We start from the raw sequence: 13433 nt of genomic DNA on the forward strand, positions 1-13433 counted from the left end.
ACAATACTTTTAAAATGAATTGGCTGAATCAGTACATAACCAAACCATCTTCTATTTGGAATGTCTTTCCTCAACTTGTTTTTTCACGACTTGGTGGCATTCATTTTCTCTTAATGTGTAATTATGATATATCCAAACTCCCTATCAAACTCTCCAATTTTCATCGCCAGGTTCTCTTAGCATGGACTTTAATTTATAAACATAACTTTTCACCGCATAGATGTTTTATTTGGAACAATAAGAACATTTTATTCAAGAATAAATCTCTATTTTATTATAATTGGTTCAGTAATGGTTTATTCTTGGTGGGTCAGTTGTTTAATAAGCAAGGTCTTTTGTTCAGATACTCAGAATTTCTTTCCCAATACCAAATACCAATAACCCCAAAAGAATTTGCCACAGTAATGGGAGCTATTCCCTCTGGTTTATGTATGCTTTTTAAAAACTGTAATTACATCTTCCCAGTATCTACTGCATCCTTTCCCAAACCTTGTGATACCCCTGTTGGTCAAATCTGTTTCTCTGAGTCGAAAGCTAAAAACTATAAAATAAGATCTTTATTTCTTAAGAATTTGATTTCTGTTCCACCTGTTATTTCCTTTTGGAATAATTTGTTTGTTAACCTTAATTGGAAAAAAATCTGGTCTTTACAGCAGAAATTCTTTCTTACAAATAAAGTGAAAGAAATTTCATTTAAGCTCATACACAGGTTCTATCCGGTTAAGAAATTTATACAAAGATTTAAATCTGACATTGAGCTAACATGCTCGTTCTGTTTGATTTCTGATGAAACAGTGGTTCACTTATTTTGGTCATGTCATTATACTCAGAAATTCTGGAATGATATTGGTGTATTTGTCAAGTGTAAAATTTTGCCAGGTTTCTCACTGCATATGAGGAACATTATATTTGGGTACTTTGACTCAGACCCCAGAAACGAAAATATTTGTTTTGCTATTAATTTAATTTTTTTCATGAGCAAATTTTACATACACAAATGCAAATTTACAAACTGTAAGCCTGTCTTCTCTCTCTTCTTAAAAGAAATGGAAAATTATTTAAATGTGATTTCAGTATCTACTAATAAGAAAGCTATAAAGACTGTTAGAATTTGCACTGCCTTTGATCTCTTCGTGTGAACTTTTTTATGTGATGTAATGGCCCTCTTCTTTTTATTTATTTTTTATTTTTTTTCATTATCTTTCTTCTTTCTTTTTTTCTTTCTGCGGTTGTCACATTTACTATTGTCGTAGTTGATATTATGTGATGTACACCTCTTTTTTGTATGGTTCCGTTATCAGCAATAAAAAAAAAAAAAAAAAAAAAAAAAAAAAAGTTGATTTGTATTTGAAAAATGGGAAAAGCGCGCCTTCACGGACTGAAGCCGGATTAATATTTTCACTGATTAATAATTTACACCCTGCTCAGTGCTCATACAAATCTATTATATACCACCAGAGAGTACTGCGACTGCAACACATCGTCATTTGAACTACTCTTGGTACCGCTTTTGACATTTTTGCAATAAATAAATCATTGTGATTAACGTTACACTGGTCTGTCTGTTGTGCTTTTATTTATAATAAATGGTTTAGGTAACTTAGGTGTAGGATTAGCCGTTCAAAATATCTTTTTAATGCTATATTGTTATTTAAATCGTCATTTTCCATCACATTCTGTCCATTACGTGTTATTCTCTTTATTTGCTGTATAAAATTGCTATGTTTAGGTTTGGGGGTATTGTTAAGGGATCATACATTAATCCATAAAAAACATTTTGGATCGTGTTTTCGTGTATTTTCCCGCACAGGGCTTAAAGTCATTTGGAGATTGAGAAATACTGAACATCTCACATACACGATTAACTTATATGTCGAAATTTGTTATTTTTCGTGTTAATCAGGTCCAATTCAATGCACCAATTCAGAGGCAGCAACAACGGCGCCAAAACGATCGCAAGCACTTTGAACAATCCACCTCGCATAACTTTCACAGCTGTAGCATATTTCACTCAGAATTACGATATACACATTATTTGACAGTGAGGTAAATTCTTAACTACAAAAAAACTAATACTTACCAATAAGGAATTCGCCTTAACTGTCCTCGCAGCACCAGATGAGAAAATGGTGGCCTCACCGTGAGCTTGTTCTGTTCCATTCTCTGAGCTTGTTATGCGCATGCTCAAATGCCGCGCTCCAAAGCCCAAATTAATTTGAGTTAATCGAATTAAAATAAATCTCATAGATGAAGCTGTTTATATATTTTAGGTTAGACTTATTAAATATATATAAGTATTCACCCTAATTAGATATATGTAAATAAAGTGAACACAATATAAATGTGTCATATCTAAGAAGGGCTTGAATCATTTTTTTGAGCTGGCTCTGCTTTGGTGGAAAAGGGGTATAGGTGAGACACTTTTTTTAATAGGATATGTAATGTACACAGACACTTATGCTGCATTCACACAGGGCGTCATGCCGGTTAGAAAATTTGTTTACATGTGTAAACACATTTATCGATTTAATTAACCTTATTAAATTAACTACTTGCTCTACAAGAGTAAGTGGAAAACTATTAAATAACGACAAGCATATTGTAATGTCCAATGTGTTGGTTCTGTTTCATGTTCGTATCTTGTTTTTTCATTGTCTTGTTTCCTGGTTTGTCATGTGATTCCATTGTGCCCTCATGTGATCATGTCATGTGATTCCCTTGTCCTCATGTGTCATGAGGCTTGTTCGACTTCACCCAGCGATGTGCAGACTTGAAGCAGTGTATGCCGGTTAGAAATTTTTTTCGACTTGAGGCAGCACCAACGCCACGTGACAGGGACGTATGTCAACAAAGTGCCGTGAGAGCGATTCGAGAGCAGTCGGCTAATACAGCCGGTGCAATTTCTCTAGAGCGGCTGCACGAGGCTGCATGGACTCTGATGACGACACAGCGGATCTACGATTGGCCGGATTCTCCGCATGACAGCGATCACGTGTGTTTCGTGTTTATTCTAAAACCTTCAGCTCCAGTAATGCACACAAATCTGTTTTTTATAACAGTAAAACCTCCTTTCATGTAGTCGCGATGTTATATTGTCATGTTTATCAAATTAAAACTGATTAAAAAAACGCACAGTGTAGGCTTATATGTTGAACTTTTATTCTTGTACAAACACACAATGTAATAAGCAGTGCATAAAGTATTACATGACAATAATGTCTCTTAAACATCTGTGTATTGACAAATATTGCATTTATTTCACTTCAGCTTTGATGAAGTATGCAAACACAGCGCAAGTGTCACTGCGGGAAGCAGAAAGTGTCCGACTTCACGTCTCCGTTTGCAACTCCTCCCCGCCTGCACGCGGCTACTCTTGCCAATCGGTTGCATCCAGCCACAGCCGATGTCAAACACACCTTTTGTGTATTTAAGCCCTCATGTTTGCCATGTGTCTTTGTCGAGTATTGTTACCTGTAACCACTGTTGGTGAGTGTCAGTAATGTTTCAAGTCAAGTCTGTTCCTAAGTCAAGTCTTAGTTTGTTTTGTATCTGTTCACATTTGTAAATCAAACTGCCACATTTTAGAAACTCCTCTTAATGTCCAACATAGCTAAACATTAAACACTAACATAACACCAACTTTCCCTTTACTGAAGAACATAAAATAACACTTTAAACCCTAAATTTACTCTCCTAATGCAGTCCCTTGCAAAGCATGCTGGGAACTACAGATCCACTGCCCAGTTTGTTTGTTTCACTCAGCAATGTTAAGTTGACCGAACAAACACTTGTAAAGCTGACAATACTCATTTTTTAGTAGAAGCAACTCAGTATGTAAGTTTATTTAGTTACATGAGTTTTTTTAAGGAATGTGAACAAGGATGATTTGAGTGCAACAGTGAAAGTTTATGTGTTTGAGTGTACCCCAGAGATCGGTTTTATTAGCAGGCCTAATGTAATATACATTATAAATGTATAATTTACCAAAGTTACAAATAAAACAAAGTTATGGCTTATTTCTGGCAAAACGCTCCTATCATGAACCATTCACGCTCACCATTAAAACTATTACTGTTCTCTCAACATGAAATGTTGACATGAAATTTCTTTGTAGGCTAGGCTACTTTGTAGCCATTAAGAAGATGTATTTTGTTTCATATTTATGTTTAAATATTATAATGTTATTTATTTATTTTTTTTAATCTAGGCTATTTTGATTATGAAAAGTGAACAGGCACCATTATTATGCATGTGAACTGCAGGTAACTGAATGGCAGTGGTAATTGGGCTGGGGTTCTCCGGGGCTCAGCCCCGGCACATAACTCGTTTATGTCCTGATGTGCCTGTTTGCAGTCAGTTGCCTACTGGAAATGATGTCACATAAAATTTGATGAAAGAAAGTGATGCTTTTGAAAACATATTTCTGACGATAAATGACAGATTTTTTAAATGGCATGTCTATTTTGTCTCGGCGGAGCTGAGAGGAGAACAATCGGAACACGGTCGTATTCTTGTTCAGCTGCTTAATCTCGTTGTCAGTCGATCATGATCGCGCACCGCTCGCGCATGCCCATCTAGGTGACACGGATAAATGTACGCAGCAATAAAATGAATGTTCCTGGGAAATCCGTAGTTGGGGCGGGATGTGGAAGCTGCAAAAGTTCCAGAAAGGTACAAAAAGTGCCTTGGCCTTGAATAACAAGGAAAGGAAAATAAGACTAAATCAAAATTAAATAACCAAGGTTGGCCATGTGATTTTTCTCAGGAGATGTTTTGAGCATTTTACTTCAGACACCGGATTATCAGCTCACTGCCAAGAGAACTGCTAGCTGGCTACTCAAAATAAACTAGCAATTTATTCAGTCAGCATATTTGTGCAGGGTTGCCCACTTTGGGACTTTGGCTGGAGTGAGACTGTAAAATGTCAGTGTGCACGCGCGGAGAACATTTTTGGTAACCCTAATTTTAAAAATGTCAGTCCTTGTTTACTTAGTATAAACCCTGATTTATGCACACAAAAAAACAACTAATAGAATGGAAACACTTTTTCAAAATGTACAATTATTTTATTAATTGCACTAAGAAATAAATAAACATAGAGGTGATTAAATAACAGTCAGGAAAGCATTATTTGAATAGCGTGCTGAGGTTATCTGCAAAGGCTCATGAGATATTGTGGCTGACCAGGGTCACACTTTGACCTCTGCCCTTCTAGCCTGTAAAAAAAATTATAAGTTTACATCTGAGGTAGAATATGTGCAAATATATGGCCAAAGTACACTTATGAAGAGAAGATTGCGTTCAAATTATCACCTGAGTGTCCAGATTCATCTCTTCAGCCTTCGAATAAACAAATCAATTTTTTTTGGTACTGTCAAAGAATGTTTTGTTTTTTTATGCAACTCTCTCTGGTGATATGCCGCTGAACATCCGCCCTGCCCTGATGCTTGCATTCCATCTCATGCCGGCAGACTTCACACCAAAAGTGACATTCTGGTTTAATGAAAGGCCACTCTTAACCTTGCTGTTTTTCACATATCATGTTAAGCTAGGAACACACCAAGCAGACGCCGACCAACTAGTGGCGACGAAAGCAGACTGCGGAGTCTGAAAAAAAGAAAAATCGATAGTTTTGACCCATACAATGTATTGTTGGTTATTGCCACAAATATACCTGGGCAACTTACAACTGGTTTTGTGGTCCAGGGTCACATATTATTTTACAGCCGTTAAATAAGTGTCATCTTGTGAGCCTACTTATCCTGGATTTCTCCTTTCCCGGTTTAGCTTTCCAATAATCAATCACCTTAAAATACTGCAAATAGACAGCAGTATGGTGTTGCCAGGAACGTTTAAAATTACTTATTACAGATCATTATAAAATATGTCCTTAGGTAAAATGGGACCTGTCCGATTAAAACTTTAAATTGCTTGAAAAATTTTTACCTTTAAAATTCTGGTCAGAATTCATGTTGAGATTTCAACCACAAATCAATGATAATATCATTGAATCAACATTATGAAGTGATGTTGGTTCAATATCAAGTTTGCACCCACATTTAATGTTGAAACAATGGTGAACAAAAAATCAATGGCAATGCCATTGAATCAAAATTACACTGTGATGATGGATTCTACATCACAATATTGAAATAAACAAAAAATAATCAATGGTAATATTGTTTGATCAATGTTACAATGTGATTTTGATTCTAAATCACTTTTGTTGAAACTGAAAATACAACTGAAATGTAATGACAACATAAAACAATGTTGCCATCTGATGTACCAAGTTAATGTTGAAAAATTAATATTTCAGCTATCAATGGTGTCAACAAATTTCTGATTATTTCACAGTTTGGGGAAAACCTTTTAAAATGTAAAGGACACCTTCCCAGCTGTCAATGTATTTAATTTAACAGTTTAACATTTGCATCAGACGACTGCCTCTGAAATCTGAAAAAGAAAGCATGATATTACTTAATTACAAGTCAATTCAGTTGTCATAAATACATTCACATTCAATAATGTCAATAAACTAAACACAATATGATTCACCTTTTAAAAAGTTGCTCAACATAAAATATTCAAACTGTCAAATATTAAAAAAAAATTAAGTTTCCATCTTCATCTGCCTTCACTCCTACTGAAGGAGCAAAGTCATCTGCAAGCACTGATGGATGAAGACAGGCTGTGTGTGCAGTGACAGTCCTGCTCATGTTCATGTCTCTTGCACTTCAAGAAATCTGTTAAATGATGTTAGATCTTTATTCAGAAAATTCCTAATAAACATTATTTTTTAGAATGTAGAAGCATGGATGCTTTATTGAAATTGTTTAAATACAGTGTGTTATGGGCGTTCTGGCGCAATATGGCTGCCGTCGCATCATCTAGGTGATGCTGCACATTGGTGGTGGATGAGGAGATTCCCCCCTTCTGTGTAAAACGCTTGGAGTGCCTACAAAAGCGCTATATAAATGTTACAAATTATTAATTATTATTATTATTATTATTATTATTAAAATTGTAACACATTTTTTTTTAAATTGATGTTTCACCATTTTAGTTAAAACAATGTTTTACACATTTAACTTCAATACATCAAACCACATCGTTAAAGAATATTTAAGAATATTAACGTGTAATCCATTTATATGCATTTTCTATCACAAATATTTCAATAGTTTAGTTTCTTCTTAGTCACTAATACTTGTGCAAAATAAAAAAGGGGTTGGGCTTTGGAGGGAACTTCAGTGATTGGTTGAAATCTTATCAGATTCTAAACCAATGAGCGACTGGCACTCTACTTTTAAAGCAGTGTGTGGAGCCACGGGTTTCCATTCTGTTATCTTCTACTCTGAAGGTTGTTTTAACGGATTTTAGAAAATGAGTGGAAGAGGTAAAACCGGTGGTAAAGCCAGAGCGAAGGCTAAGACTCGCTCCTCCAGAGCAGGACTTCAGTTCCCCGTCGGCCGTGTTCACAGGCTTCTCCGTAAAGGCAACTACGCTCAGCGCGTCGGTGCCGGTGCTCCTGTGTATCTGGCGGCTGTGCTCGAGTATCTTACCGCTGAGATCCTGGAGTTGGCTGGAAACGCCGCTCGGGACAATAAGAAGACCCGCATCATCCCCCGTCACCTGCAGCTGGCGGTGCGCAACGACGAGGAGCTGAACAAACTTCTGGGCGGAGTGACCATCGCTCAGGGCGGCGTGCTGCCCAACATCCAGGCCGTGCTGCTGCCCAAGAAGACCGAGAAGCCCGCCAAATCCAAATAAACCAATTAAATGCAATTAAATGTTTTAATAACCCAAAGGCTCTTTTAAGAGCCACCCATTTTATCTGATAGAGAGCGCGTTTTGTCCATTTACAAACATAAACTCATTTGCTTGAGGGAGGGAAGTTACCCAAAAACCGTTAAGTGTGTTAAACACTTACTGTCTGCAAAAACACATGATGATCCCCTAATTCCGTGTGTAGGGTTGCCACCTAAGCCATCTCTAAAATTAAAATGGAGTCTACCAAGATAGGATATGTATTGACTATATTATCCGAAATAAAAAGCAACATGCATATCGTCTTCAGGGTAACCGAGATCGATTTATGTTACTCTGCATCTTTTGTCCGTTAGCAGGGCTGCACTATGAAACAATCCACTATTTTACGGGACGGATGACAACCCTAGTGTGTTTAGTGATTTTATACAGACTATAATTGCTTTTGTTCTAATGTGAGGTCTGTACAACCACTGGGAATTAAGGCCAGTATTTCAGAACAAATAAATGCAACAATGTGAGTATAAAGACCAGGGAGGTGTACAAACTAGTAAAGTGAATAAAACACTTTGAGCGGGAAAACCCTCTGCTTGTTTGAAAAGAGGAAACGCGCAGTCATTGGCTATCAGTCATAAGCACACGTCACATTTCAGCCAATCACAAGCCTCTGCACTCTCGACACTATGAGCTCATGCCGGTAGAACGCTTTAAGGTCAGGCATGTAGCATAAAAGCAGCATTTCCAGCGCCCACCAGGACAGAGAGAAGTGAACTACAGCTATGGCAAGAACCAAGCAGACCGCTCGTAAATCCACCGGTGGCAAAGCCCCGAGGAAGCAGCTCGCTACTAAAGCCGCCCGTAAGAGCGCTCCGGCCACCGGAGGCGTCAAGAAGCCTCATCGCTACAGGCCCGGGACCGTGGCTCTGCGAGAGATCCGCCGTTATCAGAAGTCCACCGAACTGCTGATCCGCAAACTGCCCTTCCAGCGTCTGGTGAGAGAAATCGCTCAGGACTTCAAGACGGATCTGCGCTTCCAGAGCTCCGCGGTCATGGCCCTGCAGGAGTCCAGCGAGGCTTATTTGGTCGGCCTGTTTGAGGACACCAACCTGTGCGCCATCCACGCCAAGAGAGTCACCATCATGCCCAAAGACATCCAGCTGGCCCGCCGCATCCGCGGAGAGCGCGCCTAAACCCGCATCTGCATCAGCCGCTACAAACCCCAAAGGCTCTTTTAAGAGCCACCAAAACTACACAGAACGAGAACATTTCCTGTTTAACTGTTTATTAGTAAATGTGGTGATATTAGTTGTCTATTTTCAAGAGTTCTGAATGGAGACCACAAAGCTAATGTCTTTTATACAGTTTTTTTTTAATGAATTTGGGTGTTTGCCACTTTTATCATACAGTCTATCTGAAAAGTATAGTTTTTTTTTTGTCCAACTCTTTTTAATTTGCTCGTCCAGAGTTTATCAAATCTTCAGCTACTCCCTAATAATGGCATGGTCCGTTTGAAACTTCACATGTTGAAAGCCAAAGAAGAGATAATTCTTATGGTGTAAACTAAAGGGAGACGTACAGTGTAAATCCCAGAGGCCTGACTCATTTATATTTCTGAAATGTCGCAATAATATACTGTTATGTATTAAATTAATACATTAATTGTCATTCAGCATCCCGTATATGTTATAATGAAGATCTTCATCAAACGAATCTTATAAAACTTGGTTTTTAATATTACACAAAGGACAGGTCCCGTTAGATCAGGGTTGGAGTAGCATCTGCCTGCACAACCGGAGGCTGCATTTTCAGGAACGCAGTCCTAGGACCGCATTTCTAGGACCCTAGGTTTTTATTGACCTAGCGAATTAGAGGACCAGCAGAGATGGATGACGATCAGAGTGTGAGTATCACATGTGAATCAGTTTTTATTTTAACATTAAAACAATCGTGATGCATTTCATTGGAAAGTTAACGTAGCCAAAGTGATCGTGATTTGCTAAATAGTCTTGAATGCATAGCTATCATACGTATATTAGATAGTGCTGTAAAGGAATTGTTAGCACAATCGTTTAACTAAACTTGCATGAAAGCTTGTGTTGACTTAGTGACAGCACAATTGTGACTTAAGACTGTATTACGTTCGTTGTGAAAGCTTGTTAGTTACTCGTTGTTTTTTTCTTCATTTTAAGTGTAAGTTAAAATAAAAGTAATGTTTTAGCTGTCACGTGCTCACAGTCAGCCTGTTTAACGTTATCACACAATACATGACATGTTAAGAGTACGTCTCTTCATTTTGGCATGGTTTTATAATGTTGATTGAGACATATGACGTTTTTAAAGTCAGGAATAACAGAGGCCATCATAATAATTGACTGTTAAAATACCACGTGTTAGATTGTGTCATGCATTGTGTAGCCTACTGTACTCTATATGAAGTGCTTTCAAGGACACAGCTCAGGGCAGGCAGAAGTATAAATAACAAAAGATGAATTAATTGGTCAAGTCCTAGACTTAGCCCTAATGTATGTCTATTTATTTATATAAAATGAACTTGTTGAAAAGAGGGGAGAGCAGTTGGTAGGTAGTGCTGCTGCATACATCACAATGTGTGCTTTAAATATTTAAAGGACAGGAAAAGTCATATTTTTGTAGAAATAACATGTTATTTCTATTCAGATTTCTTGCATCTTTCTCTAATGAATGTTTCAAGAACCTGTTCACCCAAATCTTTGAACAGTATGCAATAACAGTAATATGAACATTATTTGGTATGAAGATTGATATAATTTTGTATTGTATATAATGTGTGTGCTCTGTGGTGACTAAGATTTGAAAAATTTAAATTTGAAATTAAAAAATGTTCATTATTTCATTAACTTCTCTATCTTTCTCTCTCTTAGGAGTCAAGGAAGACGTTGTCCATGAAGTTCTTCCTATGTGGTTCACGTCATGAACAAATTTGTTTTTGTGTGTGTTCAAATTCAACTGTTGCAATATATTATTTTATAAAATATACACAATCTTAAATCTACCCCAGAGTCATCCTTGTGTATTCCCTCTGTACTTGAAAATGTGATTGACTGAAAAGGCTATACCATTCCTTGTTTATTTTACTTGATGAGTTATTCAATTATGCAACTTGGACCAAATAATTACTCAACATTCCTAAAAACCAGATTTAATTGCAATAAAGAAAGCAGTATTTGGGTGTAATAAACCTTTAAAAACCTCAACAAAAAAAGGGTTAAAATACTGCCTTGGTGGCACTTGTTTCAGATCTCCAAAACTAGGGTCCTGGAAATGCGTTCCTGGGATTGTGGTTCTCCGATTCGGTAGGTGGCGCTGTCACCAAAAAAATAGGGTCCTAGAAATGCGATCCTGAAAGTGCAGCCTCCGGTATTGCAGCCGGATAATGTTGCAGGGTTGGGGTTAAATCACATGGTTTTGTGCTCGAACTATACAGAGGGGAGGGGCGTGTTGTGCCTTGTGACGCGGTGTTGGTTTCTGTCAGGTCCTGTAAGCAAATATAAAGTGCCTCCTTGTAGCGCTTATCCTTCATTCGTTGTTCTCATTTGACTGACTAAGTCTGAGATAAACATGTCTGGAAGAGGTAAAGGCGGTAAAGGGCTCGGTAAAGGAGGCGCTAAGCGTCACCGGAAAGTTTTGCGTGATAACATCCAAGGAATCACCAAACCCGCCATCCGTCGTCTGGCTCGCCGCGGCGGTGTCAAGCGCATCTCCGGTCTGATCTACGAGGAGACCCGCGGAGTGTTGAAGGTGTTTCTGGAGAACGTGATCCGCGATGCCGTGACCTACACCGAGCACGCCAAGAGAAAGACCGTCACCGCCATGGATGTTGTGTACGCGCTGAAGCGACAGGGACGCACCCTGTACGGCTTCGGAGGTTAAACGCCTGAAATCAAGAGAAACTACAAACCCAACGGCTCTTTTAAGAGCCACCCACATTGTCGTATAAAGAGTTGTCACCTTAGTTTTGATAATATTATTCTACCCTTCTAAATATACAATATAGCTCTGAATAAAACCTGAAGTATTTAAATTCTGCAGAGAAAACACTGGAGTGCGTTCAGAAAACTTAAGGTGTTTTATGTCTATAATTACTTTGAAGTCGGCACCCCCCCCCCCCCCCACTAATCCTAATATATTTTCTAATAATTCTAATGTTTCTTTCACAGAAGTTGACTATTACAATTTAAAGTTACAGAACCATGCAAAAAAATAAAATAAAAGTGGAAATAAAAGCGAAAATATCAGGGGTGAAAGAGGCTTTTTGTGTTTGAGATAATTTATGGTATAAGAAGCGATTTTAAAGGGTATTTTAATTTTAAGCGGAATGTCTTTTCAAAATTGTATTGAAAGAAAACATAAAGAGCGGGTTTTGAACAAAGGAAACGGTGTCTGTGGGGGGAGTCCTTCAAACATAAATCGGTAGGCGGGGCTATCAATAAACCACCCGTGATTGGCCCTCGTTCCTCTCCTGATGATTTGAGTTGTCCAATGAAATACGAGTTTATGGGTTTGGCCTATGATATCAGGCAATCAGAAGTTATTTTGTAAATTAACATATGGTAGTGTATAAAGTGCTCTGTATCGCGCCTGAACACACATAGGTCCAGTGTCAGCATCATGCCTGAACCAGCAAAGTCCGCGCCCAAGAAGGGCTCCAAGAAGGCCGTCACGAAGACTGCCGGTAAGGGAGGAAAGAAGCGCAGAAAGTCCAGGAAGGAGAGCTACGCCATCTATGTGTATAAAGTCCTGAAGCAGGTTCATCCTGACACCGGCATCTCCTCCAAGGCGATGGGCATCATGAACTCTTTCGTCAACGACATCTTCGAGCGCATCGGCGGTGAGGCGTCTCGTCTGGCGCACTACAACAAGCGCTCCACCATCACCTCTAGAGAGATCCAGACCGCCGTGCGTCTGCTGCTGCCCGGAGAGCTGGCCAAACACGCCGTGTCCGAGGGCACAAAGGCCGTCACCAAGTACACCAGCTCCAAGTAGAATCAACTGAAACTCCGCGACCCAAAGGCTCTTTTAAGAGCCACCCATATTCTCATTTAAAGAGCTTTTGTGTTTTTGGAACCATCAATAGTTGTAGTTAAAACAAGCAAAATCATCTACAAGTGTCGTTATATTTAAATTTGCGTTGCCTTAAACTAGCATAAAAAAAATGTGAATGACTTTAATTGTTTGAAATGTGCTGTTTTTATAAAATGTTAAGCTTTACATTCTTGTGATATTCTAATATAAACTAAATTCAGTCCTATTGGTTTTGAAATATCTCGTCAATTTTACAATATAATACCTAGAATTGTATTCTCATTATTGTGTGGACTGTTCATTTTCTGTCTTCCTTCCACAGAAAATAATAATAATAATAATAATCATATAGGTAATAAAAGCAAAAACATCAATGGAAGTCCCTTACTGACCCCCATCAAATATAACGGTCGGATAGTTATCCGATCAGAGGAAGCGCATGAAGTGGCCAGGTGTAAAGAGGCCCTAATTGTCTTCCATGATTATTAATGTTGAATTTGTCTGTTTTGTCTGTTTATTATAATTAGGTCTAGTATATATTTACACTACCCTTCAAATGTTTGGAATCAGTGCACATTTTTTAAGGAAACCGTTACTTTGGT

General features: G+C 38.2%; 4 protein-coding genes across 4 annotated transcripts; all 4 read left to right on the plus strand.

Annotated features, from left to right (window-relative positions):
• Positions 1–7386: 7386 nt before the first annotated feature.
• LOC307121941 (histone H2A-like) lies at positions 7387–7773 on the plus strand (the record flags this gene model as incomplete). Its single annotated transcript, XM_079809730.1, has 1 exon — positions 7387–7773. One exon carries the CDS (start codon positions 7387–7389, stop codon positions 7771–7773), a length of 387 nt encoding a protein of 128 aa, XP_079665856.1.
• A 776-nt stretch (positions 7774–8549) lies between these two features.
• Positions 8550–8960, plus strand: LOC307121935 (histone H3.2-like; the record flags this gene model as incomplete). Its single annotated transcript, XM_079809724.1, has 1 exon — positions 8550–8960. The coding sequence occupies one exon, from the start codon at positions 8550–8552 to the stop codon at positions 8958–8960; it is 411 nt and encodes a 136-aa protein (XP_079665850.1).
• Positions 8961–11367: 2407 nt separating this feature from the next.
• Positions 11368–11679, plus strand: LOC307121976 (histone H4; the record flags this gene model as incomplete). The annotated part of the gene is made up of 1 exon (XM_079809767.1): positions 11368–11679. The coding sequence occupies one exon, from the start codon at positions 11368–11370 to the stop codon at positions 11677–11679; it is 312 nt and encodes a 103-aa protein (XP_079665893.1).
• A 738-nt stretch (positions 11680–12417) lies between these two features.
• Positions 12418–12792, plus strand: LOC307121962 (histone H2B-like; the record flags this gene model as incomplete). Its single annotated transcript, XM_079809753.1, has 1 exon — positions 12418–12792. The coding sequence occupies one exon, from the start codon at positions 12418–12420 to the stop codon at positions 12790–12792; it is 375 nt and encodes a 124-aa protein (XP_079665879.1).
• Positions 12793–13433: the final 641 nt, after the last annotated feature.

The sequence above is a fragment of the Gobio gobio genome (genome assembly GCF_949357685.1).
Source record: "Gobio gobio genome assembly, chromosome: 25".
NCBI classification, from domain to species: domain Eukaryota; kingdom Metazoa; phylum Chordata; class Actinopteri; order Cypriniformes; family Gobionidae; genus Gobio; species Gobio gobio.